Genomic DNA, 20,415 nt, shown 5'->3' with positions numbered 1-20,415 from the left:
TTTTCGGTAAAGTCACGTAGGTAAAACATTACAATTAATAAAAGTAAAATAAAATAAAAATCACGACGTTTCGGAGGCAACACAAGCTTCCATCTTCAGGTGGAACCGTCACAGCCACGACAGCTGCTGTATCAAGTAAATGAGAGATTGCAGGAGTTACCACTCCGTTTATATAATGGTTGGAGAGAGGGGAAGGGCCAAGTGCAGCACACTTATTCATATGGTAAGGTGAGGCTTAAGAGGGTGAGCCTTTGTTATGGAGGGGTACGGTTATTTTATTTTACTTTTATTAATTTTAATGTTTTACCTGCGTGACTTTACCGAAAAAACCTAGGAATATGAATCCTTGCAGTCACGAAAGCTTCAAATCTAGAATTATAATCCCTTGTTCATCGCGACGTCCTTTTTACTTTGATGTCTCGGCAGCGTCACGGAGATCGCGTGACGTTTGTAAGGGCGCGGTGACACAGACCAATTTCGTTTAAAAGTTATAACCCCTTGTTCATTGCGACATAAATGAACAATGACGAGGGGGGGGGGGTTGAGAAATGTGACGTCACATCAAAATGCGCAACTTTAAATAAATATAGACAACACGTTCCACTTAATTAAATAGACTTTTAATAAATGTTTTCTCCTACAACATCAGAGTGCAGCGCCACATTAAATACGCACTACAATGACAATAGTTTAAAGCGATTTGAAGCATGTTTTATATATTTTGGGGGGGGGGGCAGAGCTTTGTGACGTCATTTTTGAGGGGGGTCTGACTTTTTGTGACGCCGTGTGACGATTGCTTTATCAAGTAAGATACAGCACGATTGCTGTATCTTACTCGATACAGCAATCGTGCTGTGACGGTTCCACCTTGCGTTGCCTCCGAAACGTCGTGATTTTAATTTTATTTTAATTTTACTTTTTATTAATTTTAAATGTTTCACCTACGTGACTTTACCGAAAAAACCCAAGAATGTGAATCCTTGCAGTCACGAAAGCTTCAAATCTAGAATTAACACCCTCTACGGGGAGGAATTCCACCTATCTGTTCGAGTTTTCAACAGACAATGAGATACGAACTATGGGAACCTCATTTGCCAGTAAAAATATGTAGATGCTTGCCCCGAGCTCTCATACTCTGATGGTGCATTGTCTTTGAGTTGTGCGCCTTTTGGCGTCATCTGGTCCAACCCATGTGAGACTAGGCTCTAAGGAAAGCTGTCTCGGGTGTGGACCAATCAACTTCAAGGACCATGTGAGACTAGGCTCTAAGGAAAGCTGTCTCGGGTGTGGGCCAATCAACTTCAAGGACCATGTGAGACTAGGCTCTAAGGAAAGCTGTCTCGGGTGTGGACCAATCAACTTCAAGGACAGTGCATACATTATCAGAGTTATGTTTTTGTTTGCATTATGACTGCAGGTATTGTGGTCTATGCAAACATGACTCCTTGTAAAAAGGTGTCAGTTTTGTTGCCAGATAGAAGGGTAAAAAAACAATTATCACAACGAGATAAGAAGTCACCGCTTCTCGAGACGCTGGCCTTCCTCAAGAAATGTCTAGATAACAAGGTCATACTCATCGCTTTCAATATATACAAGGACTGTTTTCTTGAAATTTCTCTTTACTTGATACAGCTATCGTGCTGTGACGGTTCCACCTGAAGACGGAAGCTTGTGTTGCCTCCGAAACGTCGTGATTTTTATTTTACTTTTTATTAATTTTAATTTTTCACTCCATGAATAGCACTGTGGAACAAATGTACAGGCAGTAGCGTCTGTTAGATGCTACGCGGCGGATATCACCTGTTTGTGTGTGTGTGCGTAGTCTACGTGGTCGTTGTTTGTTGAGTGAAAAAGTATCGCTTTGGAAGGATACCTTAGACTGGGACGCGTCCTCTTTGACAAAGATCAGCATGTTGTATTTGTGAGTGGGTGAGTGGGTGGGTGGGTGAGTGACTGGGTGAGTGGGTGAGTGAGTGGGTGAGTGAGTAGGTGAGTGGGTGAGTGAGTGGGTGGGTGAGTGAGTGGGTGAGTGGGTGAGTGAGTGAGTGGGTGAGTGAGTGAGTGGGTGAGTGGTGAGTGAGTGGGTGAGTGAGTGGGTGATTGAGTGAGTGAGTGGTGAGTGAGTGAGTGAGTGGGTGAGTGGTGAGTGAGTGAGTGGGTGAGTGAGTGAGTGAGTGGGTGAGTGAGTAGGTGAGTGGGTGGGTGGGTGAGTGGGTGGGTGAGTGGGTGGGTGAGTGAGTGGGTGAGTGAGTGGGTGGGTGAGTGAGTGGGCGGGTGAGTGGGTGGGTGAGTGACTGGGTGAGTGGGTGAGTGAGTGGGTGAGTGAATAGGTGAGTGGGTGGGTGGGTGAGTGAGTGGGTGAGTGGGTGAGTGAGTGAGTGGGTGTGTGAGTAGATGGGTGGGTTAGTGGGTGGGTGAATGGGTGAGTGAGTGGTGAGTGGGTGAGTGAGTGAGTGAGTGGGTGAGTGAGTGAGTGGGTGAGTGGGTGAGTGAGTGGGTGAGTGAGTGAGTGGGTGAGTGGTGAGTGAGTGGGTGAGTGAGTGGGTGAGTGAGTGAGTGGGTGAGTGAGTGAGTGAGTGAGTGGGTGAGTGGGTGAGTGAGTGGATGGGTGAGTGTGTGAGTGTGTGAGTAGATGGGTGAGTGAGTGAGTAGATGGGTGAGTGGGTGGGTGGGTGAGTGAGTAGGTAAGTGGGTGGGTGAGTGGGTGAGTGAGTGAGTGTGTGAGTGAGTAGATGGGTGAGTGGATGGGTGAGTGTGTGAGTGTGTGAGTAGATGGGTGAGTGAGTGAGTGAGTGGATGAGTGAGTGAGTGGGTGTGTGAGTGAGTAAGTGGATGGGTGAGTGAATGAGTAGGTGGGTGTGTGAGTCAGTAGATGGGTGAGTGAGTGAGTGTGTGAGTGAGTAGATGGGTGAGTGTGTGAGTCAGTAGATGGGTGAGTGAGTGTGTGAGTGAGTAAGTGGGTGAGTGTGTGAGTGAGTAGATGGGTGAGTGAGTGGATGGGTGAGTGTGTAAGTGGATGGGAGAGTGGGTAGTGGATGGGTGAGTGGTTGTGTGAGTAAGTGGATAGGGGAGTGAGTGAGTAAGTGGATGGGTGAGTGAGTGAGTAGGTGGGTGTGTGAGTAAGTGGGTGAGTGAGTGAGTCAGTAGATGGGTGAGTGAGTGTGTGAGTGTGTGAGTGAGTGGATGGGTGAGTGAGTGGATGGGTGAGTGTGTAAGTGGATGGGTGAGTGAGTAGATGGGTGAGTGTGTGAGTAAGTGGATGGGTGAGTGGGTGAGTGGATGGGTGAGTGGGTGTGTGAGTGAGTGGGTGGGTGAGTGAGTAAGTGGATGGATGAGTGAGTAGGTGGGTGAGTGTGTGAGTAAGTGGATGGGTGTGTGAGTGAGTGGATGGGTGGGTGTGTGAGTGAGTGGGTGGGTGAGTGAGTGGGTGAGTAGATGGGTGAGTGAGTGAGTAAGTGGATGGGTGAGTGTGTGAGTGGATGGGTGAGTGGGTGTGTGAGTGAGTGGGTGGGTGAGTGAGTAAGTGAATGGGTGAGTGGGTGTGTGAGTGAGTGGGTGGGTGAGTGAGTAAGTGGATGGGTGAGTGAGTGAGTAGATGGGTGAGTGAATGAGTGAGTGAGTAGGTGAATGTGTGAGTAAGTGGATGGATGAGTGTGTAAGTGAGTGATTGAGTGGGTGAGTAGGGTGAGTAGGTGTGTGAGTGGGTGTGTGAGTGAGTAAGTGAATGGGTGAGTGGGTGAGTGGATGGGTGAGTGTAAGTGAGTGGGTGGGTGAGTGAGTGGGTGAGTGTGTGAGTCAGTGGATGGGTGTGTGAGTGAGTAGGTGTGTGAGCGTGTGGGCTGTGAGCGAGTGTCCTTGTATGAAGGTCCATTGTCCGAAACGTCACCTATTGTCCACGCATACCCTTGGCCTCACACGGTGCTTGAGTGTTATTGACACGTGATCACTGTTTACTGACGAGACCACCTTATATGGTCTGTGACGTCACCCCCCAACCCCCCCCCGCCCCTCCCCCCCTCGCTCGCTTGGAACATCGCGTGCCGGTGACGTCACCCAGCGGCGTGACGCACGCGCGCGACCCGGTCACGTGACCGGGTGGTGTGTGAGAGGACGGTGAATGACACAAAGACAAAGCCCCCCCGTGTAGCCTTCGCAGACTGTAGGGGCAAGTGCTGTTGGCGAGCACCTATGAAGGCCGGAACGGTACACGAGGGGGGGGTGGGGTGGGTGGCCAGCACCACGCCCGACCGCCTTTGTCTCCCCAGTGGGGATATTCACTGCACACAGCACCAGGGACACATTTGAGGCTGAGTTGACCTAGGGGAGGCCCAGGAACGGTTCAGATAATCGTCACTGGGTGTTGGCCGTGAGCGGGAAACGAACTCGGGTCGCCGGGTTCATAGCGCAGTGCGCTAACCGCGACACTACACAGACACACATAGACACACACACACAGACACACACACAGACACACAGAGACACACACACAGACACAGAGACACACACACAGACACACACATACACACACACAGACACAGAGACACACACACAGAGACACACACACACAGACACACACACACATACACACATACACACACACAGACACAGAGACACACACAGAGACACACACACACAGACAACAACAACAACAACAACCGCCAGTCGCCACTAAGTGGCGGTGACGTCACCACGACGCTTGTGCCAGGCCATGTGCACCCTGAGGCCACGTGAAGTGTCGAACGCCCGCTGGCAGGAGGTCACGGGGCAGACCCAGCAGGTGCCACGGGTCGACTGACCGAGATGACCGAGATGACTGGCTGATGCACCACCTGTGCCCCCTACTGTGCCAACTTGCTGTGCTTTAGCCACCCGGCGCTCCGCTCGTTGTTGTGAGCGTCGCTCCTCCGCCCTCCGTTGTTGTTGGAGGGCGACTGCCTCCAACTGCCCAGTAGCCTCAAGGTGCACCTAGCCTGGCACTGCCCAGTAGCGTCCTTCACGAGCCTCCTCCACTGAGGCCGATCTTGACACCGCTGGTACCAGTCATCGGCAAGTCCACTCAGCTCCACGTCCTCCTGTACCACATCATACACAGACACATAGATACACACACAGAGACACACACAGACACATAGACACACACACACAGACACATAGACACACACAGACACACACACACATACACACACACAGACACAGAGACACAGAGACATACACAGACACATAGATACACACACAGAGACACACACAGACACATAGACACACACACACAGACACATAGACACACACAGACACACAGACAGACACACACAGACGCACACAGACACATAGACACACACACACAGACGCACACAGACACATAGACACACACACACAGACACACACAGACACATAGACACATACACAGACACACACAGACACATAGACACACACACAGACACATAGACACACACACAGACACATAGACACACACACAGACACATAGACACACACAGATACACACACACAGACACACATAGACACACACAGACACACAGACGGACACACACATACAGACACACATAGACACACACACAGACACATAGACACACACACACAGACACACAGCCACACATAGACACACAGACACACACACACAGACCCACACACACAGACACACACACACAGACACACACACACAGACACACACACAGACACACACACACACACAAACACACACACACAGACACACACACACAGACAGACAAAGACACACAGACACACACAGACACGTGACACGCACTCCCATCCCCACTCTCCCCTAGTGACCCCGCCCTCTCGAACGTTGACCCCCCCCCACCCACCGCGGCGTTGCCCCGGCAACACCGCTGGCATGAGAACACCCCGCCCCGCTAACGCCCCAACCCCGGCTCCTGATTGGCCAAGCCCCTCGGTCTACGTCACCGGAAGTTCCCCCCTACCCCCCCCCCCCCTCGTAGGCGGCGACTATAAAAGCGGAGCGCGTGGGCAGAGCGGCTCCAGAGGAGGAGGGGAGAGCGTGGTGCGGCAAGTCACGTGGTGCGGGAAGTCACGTGGTGCAGGAAGTCACGTGGTGCTGCCCGTAGCGTGCGTTGGATAATAAATAACGCAATAGCCAATTTACGCAAGAGCCGGTTAGACACGCATCCTGTTAGATACGACAGCTTGGTTACATCATAGCCTGCGGCCAAGCACACACGGACTGTGGATATTACACGCCACGTCAGAACAGCCTGCTTCAGGTACACAGCACGCAATGTGTATAGAAGCCTACATACAGCGAGCGGTGTGTGGATACAAAGCCTCTACATAGCTCACAAACACAGCCTGTACACATAGCTAACACACACACAGCCTGTACACACAGCTAACACACATACAGCCTGTACACACAGCTAACACACACACACACAGCCTGTACACACACATAGCTGACACACACACACCAGCTGACACACACACAGCTGACACACACACACAGCTGACACACACACACACACACAGCTGACGCACACACAGCTGACGCACACACAGCTGACACACACACAGCTGACACACACACAGCTGACACACACACAGCTGACACACACACACAGCTGACACACACACACAGCTGACACACACACAGCTGACACACACACACACACAGCTGACACACACACAGCTGACACACACACAGCTGACACACACACACAGCTGACACACACACACAGCTGACACACACACACAGCTGACACACACACAGCTGACACACACAGCTGACACACACACACAGCTGACACACACACACAGCTGACACACACACACACAGCTGACACACACACACAGCTGACACACACACACAGCTGACACACACACACAGCTGACACACACACACAGCTGACACACACACAGCTGACACACACACAGCTGACACACACACACACAGCTGACACACACACACAGCTGACACACACACAGCTGACACACACACAGCTGACACACACACACAGCTGACACACACACACAGCTGACACACACACACAGCTGACACACACACAGCTGACACACACAGCTGACACACACACACAGCTGACACACACACACAGCTGACACACACACAGCTGACACACACACAGCTGACACACACACACACAGCTGACACACACACACAGCTGACACACACACACAGCTGACACACACACAGCTGACACACACACACAGCTGACACACACACACACAGCTGACACACACACACACAGCTGACACACACACACACAGCTGACACACACACACACAGCTGACACACACACACACAGCTGACACACACACACACAGCTGACACACACACAGCTGACACGCACACACAGCTGACACGCACACACACAGCTGACACACACACACACAGCTGACACACACACACAGCTGACACACACACACAGCTGACACACACACACAGCTGACACACACACACAGCTGACACACACACACAGCTGACACACAGCTGACACACACACACAGCTGACACACACAGCTGACGCACACACACAGCTGACGCACACACACAGCTGACGCACACATACAGCTGACACGCACACACACAGCTGACACACACACACACACAGCTGACACACACACACAGCTGACACACACACACAGCTGACACACACACACAGCTGACACACACACACAGCTGACACACACACACAGCTGACACACACACACACACACAGCTGACACACACACACACACAGCTGACACACACACACACACACAGCTGACACACACACACACACAGCTGACACACACACACACAGCTGACACACACACACAGCTGACACACACACACAGCTGACACACACACACACAGCTGACACACACACACACAGCTGACACACACACACACAGCTGACACACACACACAGCTGACACACACACACAGCTGACACACACACACACAGCTGACACACACACACACAGCTGACACACACACACACAGCTGACACACACACACACAGCTGACACACACACACACAGCTGACACACACACAGCTGACACACACACACACACACAGCTGACACACACACACACACACAGCTGACACACACACACACACACAGCTGACACACACACACAGCTCTCTGACTGAATCGCCCGCGTCCATCTACAGGACCCTGACGGAGGAGGCCATGGACCTGGACGCGTCGAGTGGAGGAGCTGAAAACAGCGACGAGAGCAACGCGCAGACGTGAGTTTCTTCTGTCTGCGTGTTTGCTACAGCTTCTGTCTGCGTGGTTGCTACAGCCTCTGTGTGGCCGCAGCATCTGTCTGTATATCCAGAGCTTCTGATTGAGGTGTGCCACAACTTCTGATTGAGGTGTACCACACAGCTTCTGTCTGAGGTGTACCACAGCTTCTGTCTGAGGTGTACCACAGCTTCTGTCTGAGGTGTACCACAGCTTGTCTGAGGTGTAACACGCAGCTTTTGTCTGAGGTGTACCACACAGCTTGTTTGAGGTGTACCACAGCTTCTGTCTGAGGTGTACCACAGCTTCTGTCTGAGGTGTACCACACAGCTTGTGTCTGAGGTGTACCACACAGCTTGTGTCTGAGGTGTACCACAGCTTGTGTCTGAGGTGTACCACACAGCTTCTGTCTGAGGTGTACCACGCAGCTTCTGTCTGAGGTGTACCACGCAGCTTCTGTCTGAGGTGTACCACGCAGCTTCTGTCTGAGGTGTACCACGCAGCTTCTGTCTGAGGTGTACCACACAGCTTCTGTCTGAGGTGTACCACACAGCTTCTGTCTGAGGTGTACCACACAGCTTCTGTCTGAGGTGTACCACACAGCTTCTGTCTGAGGTGTACCACACAGCTTCTGTCTGAGGTGTACCACACAGCTTCTGTCTGAGGTGTACCACACAGCTTCTGTCTGAGGTGTACCAGACAGCTTCTGTCTGAGCTGTACCACACAGCTTCTGTCTGAGCTGTACCACACAGCTTCTGTCTGAGCTGTACCACACAGCTTCTGTCTGAGGTGTACCACGCAGCTTCTGTCTGAGGTGTACCACGCAGCTTCTGTCTGAGGTGTACCACGCAGCTTCTGTCTGAGGTGCACCACACAGCTTCTGTCTGAGGTGTACCACAGCTTCTGTCCGTGTATGTCCACGACTTAACCCCTCCCCCTTTGCCCCTCCCCCTCCCCCTTTGCCCCTCCCCCACCCCCTTTGCCCCTCCCCCACCCCCTTTGCCCCTCCCCCACCCCCTTTGCCCCTCCCCCACCCCCTTTGCCCCTCCCCCACTCCCTTTGCCCCGCCCACAGACCCCTCAGTCCCCTCCGCGTGTTCGTTGAGTCGACACTGGCTGGAGGTGGTGGTGGTGCTGGTGGTGGTGCTGCTGGTGGTGCTGGTGGTGGTGGCCGCGTCTTGCTGATGGTGGAGCCGGGGGAGTCGGTGATGGGGCTCAGGGCGATGGTGGCGATGGCGCTGCGGCTGCCTCGCACCAGCGGAGGGACAGACTTCCACCTGCTGTTGGATCGGACGAGGTGGGTGGGTGGGTGGGTGAGTGGGTGGGTGAGTGGGTGAGTGGGTGGGTGGGTGAGTGGGTGGGTGGGTGGGTGGGTGAGTGGGTGGGTGGGGTGAGTGGGTGGGTGGGGTGGGTGGGGTGAGTGGGTGAGTGGGTGGGTGAGTGGGTGAGTGGGTGGGTGAGTGAGTGAGTGAGTGGGTGGGTGGGTGAGTGGGTGGGTGAGTGGGTGGGTGAGTGGGTGGGTGGGTGGGTGAGTGGGTGGGTGGGTGGGTGAGTGGGTGAGTGGATGAGTGGGTGAGTGGATGGGTTGGTGAGTGGGTGGGTGAGTGGGTGGGTGAGTGGGTGAGTGGGTGGGTGATTGGGTGGGTGATTGAGTGAGTGGGTGGGTGGGTGAGTGGGTGGGTGGGTGGGTGGGTGAGTGGGTGGGTGAGTGGGTGGGTGGGTGAGTGGGTGGGTGAGTGGGTGGGTGGGTGACTGGGTGGGTGAGTGGGTGGGTGGGTGGGTGGGTGAGTGGGTGGGTGGGTGGATGGGTGGGTGAGTGGGTGGGTGGGTGGGTGGGTGAGTGAGTGGGTGGGTGGGTGAGTGAGTGAGTGAGTGGGTGGGTGGGTGGGTGAGTGAGTGAGTGAGTGGGTGGGTGGGTGAGTGAGTGGGTGGGTGAGTGAGTGAGTGGGTGGGTGGGTGGGTGAGTGAGTGAGTGAGTGGGTGAGTGGGTGGGTGGGTGGGTGAGTGAGTGAGTGAGTGAGTGGGTGGGTGGGTGAGTGGGTGGGTGAGTGGGTGAGTGGGTGGGTGGGTGGGTGGGTGAGTGAGTGGGTGGGTGGGTGGGTGGGTGAGTGGGTGGGTGAGTGAGTGGGTGGGTGGGTGGGTGGGTGAGTGAGTGAGTGGGTGGGTGGGTGGGTGGGTGAGTGAGTGAGTGGGTGGGTGGGTGGGTGAGTGAGTGGGTGAGTGGGTGGGTGGGTGGGTGAGTGAGTGAGTGAGTGGGTGGGTGGGTGAGTGGGTGGGTGAGTGGGTGAGTGGGTGGGTGGGTGAGTGAGTGGGTGGGTGGGTGGGTGAGTGGGTGGGTGAGTGAGTGGGTGGGTGGGTGGGTGGGTGAGTGAGTGAGTGAGTGGGTGGGTGGGTGGGTGAGTGGGTGGGTGGGTGAGTGGGTGGGTGGGTGGGTGAGTGGGTGGGTGAGTGAGTGAGTGGGTGGGTGGGTGATTGGGTGGGTGATTGAGTGAGTGGGTGGGTGGGTGAGTGGGTGGGTGGGTGAGTGGGTGGGTGAGTGGGTGGGTGAGTGGGTGGGTGAGTGGGTGGGTGAGTGGGTGGGTGAGTGGGTGGGTGGGTGGGTGAGTGGCTGAGTGGGTGGGTGGGTGAGTGGCTGAGTGGGTGGGTGGGTGAGTGGCTGAGTGGGTGGGTGAGTGGGTGGGTGAGTGGGTGGGTGGGTGACTGGGTGGGTGGGTGGGTGAGTGGGTGGGTGGGTGGGTGAGTGGGTGGGTGGGTGAGTGGGTGAGTGGGTGGGTGGGTGAGTGGGTGAGTGAGTGGGTGGGTGGGTGGGTGGGTGAGTGGGTGAGTGAGTGGGTGGGTGAGTGGGTGGGTGGGTGAGTGAGTGGGTGGGTGGGTGAGTGAGTGAGTGAGTGGGTGGGTGGGTGGGTGGGTGAGTGGGTGGGTGGGTGGGTGGGTGAGTGAGTGAGTGGGTGGGTGGGTGGGTGAGTGAGTGAGTGGGTGGGTGGGTGGGTGAGTGGGTGGGTGAGTGGGTGGGTGGGTGAGTGAGTGAGTGGGTGGGTGGGTGGGTGGGTGAGTGAGTGGGTGAGTGGGTGGGTGGGTGAGTGAGTGAGTGGGTGGGTGGGTGGGTGGGTGGGTGAGTGAGTGGGTGGGTGAGTGAGTGGGTGGGTGGGTGAGTGAGTGAGTGGGTGGGTGGGTGAGTGAGTGGGTGGGTGGGTGAGTGGGTGAGTGACTTAGTGAGTGAGTGACTGGGTGGGTGGGTGAGTGGGTGGGTGGGTGGGTGAGTGGGTGGGTGAGCACAAGTGCTGATGGTGATGATGATGGTGGTGGTGATTGTGGTGATGATGATGGTGGTGATGGTGATGATGATGATGATGGTGGTGATGATGATGATGGTGGTGATGATGGTGATGGTAATGATGATGATGATGGTGTTGATGATGGTGTTGATGATGATGGTGTTGATGATGATGGTGTTGATGATGGTGATGTGATAATGGTGTTGATGGTGATGATGGTGATGATGATGATGGTGGTGGTGCAGGTTGCTGGATGGGAGGGGTTCTGTCCACGAGGCTGGGCTGAGGAACGGCTGCACACTCACTGTGGTACCAGCGCTGAAGTCCGGCCTCAAGGTGAGACTCACTCACTCACCCACCCACTCACTCACTCACCCACCCACTCACTCACTCACTCACTCACCCACCCACCCACTCACTCACCCACTCACTCACCCACTCACTCACCCACTCACTCACTCACCCACTCACTCACCCACTCACTCACTCACCCACTCACCCACCCACCTACACACTTACTCACCCACCCACCTATTCACTCACTCATAGACTCACTCACTCATTCACCCACTCACTCACCCACTCACTCACTCACCCACTCACTCACTCACCCACTCACTCACTCACTCATATACTCACTCACCCACTCACTCACTCACCCACCCACTCACCCACCCACTCACTCACTCACCCACTCACCCACTCACCCACTCACCCACCCACCCACTCACTCACTCACCCACCCACTCACTCACTCACTCACTCACTCACTCACCCACTCACCCACCCACCTACCCACTCACTCACTCACCCACCTACCCACTCACTCACTCACCCACTCACTCACCCACCCACTCACCCACCCACCTACACACTTACTCACCCACCCACCTATTCACTCACTCATAGACTCACTCACTCATTCACCCACTCACTCACCCACTCACTCACTCACCCACTCACTCACTCACCCACTCACTCACTCACTCATATACTCACTCACCCACTCACCCACTCACTCACTCACCCACCCACTCACCCACCCACTCACTCACTCACTCACCCACCCACCCACTCACTCATTCACTCACCCACTCACCCACTCACCCACCCACTCACTCACTCACCCACTCACTCACTCACCCACCCACTCACTCACTCACTCACCCACTCACCCACCCACCTACCCACTCACTCACTCACCCACTCACTCACTCACTCACTCACCCACCCACTCACCCACTCACTCACTCACTCCCCCACCCACTCACTCACTCACTCACCCACCCACCCACTCACTCACTCATTCACTCACCCACCCACCCACCCACTCACTCACTCACCCACCCACTCACCCACTCACCCACCCACCCACTCACTCACTCACTCACTCATATACTCACTCATACACTCGCTCACCCACCCACTCACTCACCTACCCACTCACTCACTCACCCACCCACCTATTCACTCACTCATAGACTCACTCATACACTCGCTCACCCACTCACCCACTCACTCACTCACTCATATACTCACTCATACACTCGCTCACCCACCCACCCACCCACCCACCCACCCACCCACCCACTCACCCACTCACCCACCCACCCACCCACTCACCCACTCACTCACCCACTCATATACTCACTCATACACTCGCTCACCCACTCACTCACCCACCCACCCACTCACTCACTCACTCACCCACTCACTCACCCACTCACTCACCTACTCACCCACCCACCCACCCACTCACTCACTCACTCATATACTCACTCATAGACTCACTCACTCACCCACTCACTCATACACTCGCTCACCCACTCACCCACCCACCCACTCACCCACCCACCCACTCACCCACCCACCCACTCACCCACTCACCCACCCACTCACCCACTCACCCACTCACTCACTCACTCATATACTTACTCACTCACTCACCTACTCACTCACCTACTCACGCAGCAGCGCCTTCATAGGCGCTGCTGCTGCTACTCGCTACTAACTACAGCACTTGCCACTACAGCCTGCTAGAGGCTACACGGGGGAGCTTTGTCTTTTCGTGTTGCTACAAGGAGTAATGTTGTGTGTGTGTCTCTGTGTGTGTCTCTGTGTGTGTGTCTCTGTGTGTGTGTCTCTGTGTGTGTGTCTCTGTGTGTGTGTCTCTGTGTGTGTGTCTCTGTGTGTGTCTCTGTATGTGTGTGTCTCTGTATGTGTGTGTCTCTGTGTGTGTGTGTGTGTCTCTGTGTGTGTCTCTGTGTGTGTGTCTCTGTGTGTGTGTCTCTGTGTGTGTGTCTGTATGTGTGTGTCTCTGTGTGTGTGTGTCTCTGTGTGTGTGTCTCTGTGTGTGTGTCTCTGTGTGTGTGTCTCTGTGTGTGTGTCTCTGTGTGTGTCTCTGTGTGTGTCTCTGTGTGTGTGTCTCTGTATGTGTGTCTCTGTATGTGTGTGTGTGTCTGTCTGTGTGTGTGTGTGTGTCTGTGTGTGTGTGTCACAGGCTGCTCGTCCTAAGGCTGAGAACTCCATTCTGCAGGCACTGCAGTCACTCACAGACAGTCAGGTGAGGAGACGGGGAGAGAGAAACACTCACACACACAACAACAACAACCGCCATTCGCCACTAAGTGGCGGTGACGTCACCACGACGCTTGTGCCAGGCCATGTGCACCTTGAGGCTGCCACGTGAAGTGTCGAACGCCCGCTGGCAGGAGGTCACGGGGCAGACCCAGCAGGTGCCATGGGTTGTACTGCTGTGCCAGGCTAGGTGCATGAGGAGGAGGTCACGGGGCAGACCCAGCAGGTGCCACGGGTCGACTGACCGAGATGACCGAGATGACTGGCTGATGCACCACCTGTGCCCCCTACTGTGCCAACTTGCTGTGCTTTATCCACCCGGCGCTCCGTTCGTTGTTGTGAGCGTCGCTCCTCCGCCCTCCGTTGTTGTTGGAGGGCGACTGCCTCCAACTGCCCAGTAGCGTCCTTCACGAGCCTCCTCCTCCACTGAGGCCGATCTTGACACCGCTGGTACCAGTCATCGGCAAGTCCACTCAGCTCCACGTCCTCCTGTACCACATCACTCCATCTCTTCTCTAGCCCGTGCTATGCCCGTTTAGCCCCCTCGATCCGGCCAAACAAAAGCTGTTTAGGAATTTTGTGGCTGGGCATGCGGGCTACATGACCCAGCCAACGCAGCCTTGCCTGTCGGAGGAGCTCACCAATGGGACTTTGTCCCGATCTTTCAAGGATTTGTGAGCTCCTCACACAATCCAGCCTGCTGGTTAAACCCAGGATGGATCCATCCTGGCACCAACGAAGAGGGGAGGGGATTTCGATGTAAAGCTTCTTTCGTGACTGCAGCAGGGATTCATCTTCTTGGTTCTTTCGGTAAAGTCATCACGTAGAAGGAAAATAAAAAAAAACATAATAAAAATAAAATAATAAAAATAAAACATAATATAATTAAAATAATAAACGTGAAACATTGTGAAATAATAAAAATAAAACATAATCAAATAATAAAAATAAAACATAATAAAATAATAAAAATAAAACATTAAAATAATAAAAATAAAACATTAAAATAATAAAAATAAAAAATAAAATAATAAAAATAAAATAATAAATATAAAACATAATAAAATTAAAACAATTAAATAATAAAAATTTAACATAATAAAATAATCAAAATAAAACATACAAATGAAACATAATAAAATACAATTCTCACGACGTTTCGGCCACAACGCAAGCAGCCGTCCTCAGGTGAAGAACAGGTCTGTCGGAAAGACAGCGTCTGAATCACTGAGTGACTGAGTGAGTGACTGGGTGAGTGACTGACTGAGTGAGTGACTGAGTGAGTGACTGAGTGACTGAGTGAGTGACTGGGTGAGTGACTGACTGAGTGAGTGACTGAGTGAGTGTCTGAGTGACTGAGTGAGTGACTGAGTGACTGACTGAGTGACTGACTGAGTGAGTGACTGAGTGAGTGTCTGAGTGACTGAGTGAGTGACTGAGTGAGTGACTGAGTGACTGACTGAGTGACTGACTGAGTGAGTGACTGAGTGAGTGTCTGAGTGACTGAGTGAGTGTCTGAGTGACTGACTGAGTGACTGACTGAGTGAGTGTCTGAGTGACTGACTGAGTGACTGAGTGAGTGAGTGACTGACTGACTGAGTGTCTGAGTGAGTCTGGTGGTGTTTCATTCAGACGCTGTCTTCTCGACAGACCTGCTCTTCACCTGAGGACGGCTGCTTGCGTTGTGGCCGAAACGTCGTGAGAATTGTATTTGATTACGTTTCATTTGTATGTTTTATTTTTATTATTTTATTACGTTTAATTTTTATTATTTTATTGTTTTAATTTTATTATGTTTTATATTTATTATTTTATTTTTATTATTTTATTTATTATTTTTATTATTTTAATGTTTTATTTTTATTATTTTATTATGTTTTATACTGGTAGGAACAAAGTGGACCAGACATCAATAGATTATATCGTCCGTCCGTCCGTCCGTCCGTCCGTGTAGCAACATCGCCCCCTACTGCAAACACTTGGCAGGACCCTACAAAAACCTTTACACTCAGTGACGCTTTCCTGGCTAAACAAGTGTAACATTCCCTTAGAATTCCCTGAGATAGTTTTTAATTAAAACATTTAAATAAAAAAATAACTCACAGCGGCCTAACGCCTACAGCTAGGCCTAAAGCCTAGAACTAGGCCTCAAACTCTCCCTTCGTATCGTCCGATTAGGTGTAGCAACTTCGCCCCCTACTGCAAACACTTGGCAGGACCCTACAAAAACCTTTACACTCAGTGAGGCTTTCCTGGCTAAACAAGTGTCATAATACATTATGTTTATATTTTTTGGTTATTCGTTCCTACCAGCCCACCCCGCAGGGTCCTGTTATAAAGTTTTATTTTTAATATTTTATTGTTTTTTAAATGTATTATTTTATTAGTTTTTATTTGTTTTTATTTTACGATGTTTTATTTTCATTATTTTATTAATTTTCGTTTCTATTATTTTATTAGTTAATTATATTTTTTTATTTTATTATGTTTTATTTTTATTGTTTTATTTGTATTATTTTATTGTTTCATTTTTGGTATTTTATTATGTTTTATTTTTATTATTTTATTACGTTTTATTTGTTTTATTTTTATTATTTTATTAAGTTTTATTTTTATTATTTTATAAAGTTTTATTTTTATTGTTTTATTACGTTTTATTTTTATTGTTTTATTATGTTTTATTATTTCCCTTCTACGCGACTTTACCGAAAGAACCAAGAAGATGAATTTTTTATTTTATTATTTTTTATTTCCCTTCTACGCGACGACTTTACCGAAAGAACCAAGAAGATGGGAGGGGTTTGTTTCGCCAGATGAGTCGCTCACAGATAAGACGCAGACACTTAGACTCCCAACCCAATGACCAACTCTCCCCTCATCTCCCCCTCCCCTCTCTCCCCTCACCAGGTGAGCGACTTCCTGTGCGGGCGCTCACCCCTCACCCTCACCCTCACCAACCTGGCCGGCTCCCTCAGCTTGGTGCAGCTGCAGCTCGCAACCCGACCAACCCGGGGAGGTGGTCGCCACAGCGGAGGTCACGGCGGAGGTCAAGCGGGAGGTCAAGCGGGAGGTCACGTGACGTCGGAGGAAGCGACACAGGTGAGAGGGGGAGGGGTGGGACACCGACACGGAGGCAAAGCTTTCCCGAGTAGCCTCTGGCAGGCTGTCGGGGCAAGTGCTGTTAACACACACACAGTAGACACACACACACGTGTCTCTCTCCCCGTGTCTCTCTCTCACCGTGTCTCTCGCCCCGTCTCTCTCTCACCGTGTCACTCCCCGTGTCTCTCTCTCCCCGTGTCTCTCTCACCGTGTCTCCCCGTGTCTCTCTCACCGTGTCTCTCTCACCGTGTCTCCCCGTGTCTCTCTCCCCGCGTCTCTCTCCCCGCGTCTCTCTCCCCGCGTCTCTCTCCCCGCGTCTCTCTCCCCGCGTCTCTCTCCCCGCGTCTCTCTCCCCGTGTCTCTCTCACCGTGTCTCTCTCACCGTGTCTCTCTCACCGTGTCTCTCTCACCGTGTCTCTCTCACCGTGTCTCTCTCACCGTGTCTCTCTCACCGTGTCTCTCTCACCGTGTCTCTCTCACCGTGTCTCTCTCCCCGCGTCTCTCTCCCCGCGTCTCTCTCCCCGCGTCTCTCTCCCCGCGTCTCTCTCCCCGCGTCTCTCTCCCCGCGTCTCTCTCCCCGCGTCTCTCTCCCCGCGTCTCTCTCCCCGTGTCTCTCTCACCGTGTCTCTCTCACCGTGTCTCTCTCACCGTGTCTCTCTCACCGTGTCTCTCTCACCGTGTCTCTCTCACCGTGTCTCTCTCACCGTGTCTCTCTCACCGTGTCTCTCTCACCGTGTCTCTCTCACCGTGTCTCTCTCACCGTGTCTCCCCCACAGGCCTCTTGCTCTGGCGCCAGCTTGGAGAGTCTTCACCAACTCTACCCGGGATGCTTCTCCGGCATTTTCTCAGGTAGGGGCAGAGAGGGGGGAGAGTGGGGGGACTTGAGAGTGGGTGGGGGGGGGGAGAGTTGCACTTTTGCACACGGCCCCACCGCTCGTTGCACACGGCCCCACCCCGTGTTGCACTTTTGCACACGGCCCCACCGCGTTTTGCACACGGCCCCACCGCGTTTTGCACACGGCCCCACCCCGTGTTGCACTTTTGCACACGGCCCCACCGCGTTTTGCACACGGCCCCACCGCGTTTTGCACACGGCCCCACCCCGTGTTGCACTTTTGCACACGGCCCTACCGCGTTTTGCACACGGCCCCACCGCGTTTTGCACACGGCCCCACCCCGTGTTGCACTTTTGCACACGGCCCCACCGCGTTTTGCACACGGCCCCACCCCGTGTTGCACTTTTGCACACGGCCCCACCGCGTGTTGCACACGGCCCCACCCCACGTTGCTCTTTTGCACACGGCCCCACTGCGTGTTGCACACGGCCCCACTGCGTGTTGCACACGGCCCCACCGCGTGTTGCACACGGCCCCAACGCTGCTGTGCCCCACCCACCCCCCCCCAGGGTCACTGCCGCCCTCCTTGTGCGTTCGACGGCGGAGCGGCGGCATCAGCAGCGGCAGCAGCAGCATCAGCGGCAGCAGCAGCAGCAGCAGCAGCAGCGGCAGCGGCAGCGGCAGCAGCAGCAGCAGCATCAGCGGCAGCAGCATCAGCGGCAGCAGCAGCGGCGGCCGCCCCCGTCAGGAGGATGTGGCAGTCGTCTACCGCATCCTCCTGGACCTCCTGGCGGCATCGCGGGCCCAGCGCAGCCACAACAACAACAACAGCAACCACAGCCACAACCACAGCAACAACAACAGCCACAACAACAACAACAACAGCCACAACAACGACAGCGACCGGATCCCGAGGGCTTCCAGCAACGCGGCTTGTGACGGGAGCAGGGCAGCGGAGACGCAGAGAGGAAGTGCTGCCACCCTTCCCCCCCCCTCCATCCCTCACCCCCCACACCCCCCCACCCCTCCCCCCACCCACACCCCTCCCCCCACTCCCCCCCTCCATCCCTCACCCCCCACCCCTCCCCCCATCCCTCCCCCCCCCACCCCCTCTAACGTTCCCCCCCTCCCTCTTCCTCCAGGCTGCCGTGGCCTCCCTCAGCATCAACAACCTCAACAACCTCCTCCTCAACAACCTCCTCAACAACAACCTCAACAGCATCAACAGCATCAACAACCTCAACAACCTCAACAACATCAACAACCTCAGCACCGCCACCGCCACCGCCACTGCCACCACCACCAGCTGCAGCTGCAGCAGCATCAGCAGCAGGATGCTGCTGATGCTGCTGCTACTGCTGCTACTGCTGCTGCTGCTACTGCTGCTACTGCTACTACTACTACTACTGCTGCTACTGCTGCTGCTACTACTGCTGCTACTACTACTACTGCTGCTGCTGCTGCTGCTACTGCTGCTGCTACTACTACTACTGCTGCTACTACTGCTGCTGCTACTACTGCTGCTGCTGCTGCTGCTGCTAACGCCACGACGCGCCGCAAGCTGCAGGCGATGCGTCTGCTGCTGCAGAGACGCCGGGAGAGGCGGGCGGTTCGTGCTCCCTACCCCGGCAACGGAGGCGCCCGTTGCCGGGGCGACCGCGCCGCGGCGACGGTCGCCGCGGCGACGGTCGCCGCGGGGGAATCGCCGCCCGAGTCGCCGCGGTACGACGCGCGTTGCTACGCGGCCGCCTAGCGACGGTGGTGTGACCGTGGTTACCCAGGTTACCGTGGTGATGGTGGCGACGGTGGTGGCGACGGTGGTGGTGACGGTGGTGGTGACGGTGGTGGTGACGGTGGTGGTGACGGTGGTGGTGACGGTGGTGGTGACGGTGGTGGTGACGGTGGTGGTGACGGTGGTGGTGACGGTGGTGGTGACGGTGGTGGTGACGGTGGTGACGGCAAACATCGGCACAGCAACGTAGCAGCACACGTGGTGGTGGAGAGAGAGGGAGACACGGGGAGAGACACACAGAGACACAGAGAGACACACAGAGAGAGACACAGAGAGAGACACACAGAGAGAGACACACAGAGAGAGACACACAGAGAGACACACAGAGAGACACACAGAGAGACACACACAGAGAGACACACAGAGAGAGACACACAGAGAGAGACACACAGAGAGAGACACACAGAGAGAGACACACAGAGAGAGACACACAGAGAGAGACACACAGAGAGACACACAGAGAGACACACAGAGAGACACACAGAGAGACACACAGAGAGACACACAGAGAGACACAGAGAGACAAAGACACGGGTAGAGGGAAAGACATGGGGAGAGAGACACGGGGGGAGAGACACGGGGGGAGAGACAC

At 54.0% G+C, this 20,415-nt stretch overlaps 1 protein-coding gene across 1 annotated transcript; it reads left to right on the top strand.

Annotated features, from left to right (window-relative positions):
- The first annotated feature begins 6,019 nt into the window (after positions 1–6,019).
- Positions 6,020–19,784, top strand: LOC144954529 (uncharacterized). The gene is made up of 9 exons (XM_078885001.1): positions 6,020–6,257; positions 8,166–8,243; positions 9,317–9,538; positions 11,762–11,852; positions 14,017–14,079; positions 17,001–17,192; positions 17,972–18,044; positions 18,601–19,002; positions 19,669–19,784. Exons 2-9 carry the CDS (start codon positions 8,185–8,187, stop codon positions 19,782–19,784), a joined length of 1,218 nt encoding a protein of 405 aa, XP_078741127.1. The 5' UTR covers positions 6,020–6,257; positions 8,166–8,184.
- The last annotated feature ends 631 nt before the right edge of the window (positions 19,785–20,415 follow it).

This window comes from Lampetra fluviatilis, unplaced genomic scaffold (assembly GCF_964198595.1).
Source record: "Lampetra fluviatilis unplaced genomic scaffold, kcLamFluv1.1 SCAFFOLD_147, whole genome shotgun sequence".
Lineage (NCBI taxonomy): Eukaryota > Metazoa > Chordata > Hyperoartia > Petromyzontiformes > Petromyzontidae > Lampetra > Lampetra fluviatilis.
This window is presented reverse-complemented; position numbering and strand designations above follow the sequence as displayed.

What these genes read in the sequence shown, in the direction of transcription:
- LOC144954529 (XM_078885001.1), top strand. Translation starts at nt 8,185, where the DNA reads ATGGACCTGGACGCGTCGAGTGGAGGAGCTGAAAACAGCGACGAGAGC. An exon ending in CGTCGGAGGAAGCGACACAG is followed by an intron (nt 17,193 to 17,971) that starts GTGAGAGGGGGA and finishes TCTCCCCCACAG; the next exon opens with GCCTCTTGCTCTGGCGCCAG. An exon ending in CTTCTCCGGCATTTTCTCAG is followed by an intron (nt 18,045 to 18,600) that starts GTAGGGGCAGAG and finishes ACCCCCCCCCAG; the next exon opens with GGTCACTGCCGCCCTCCTTG.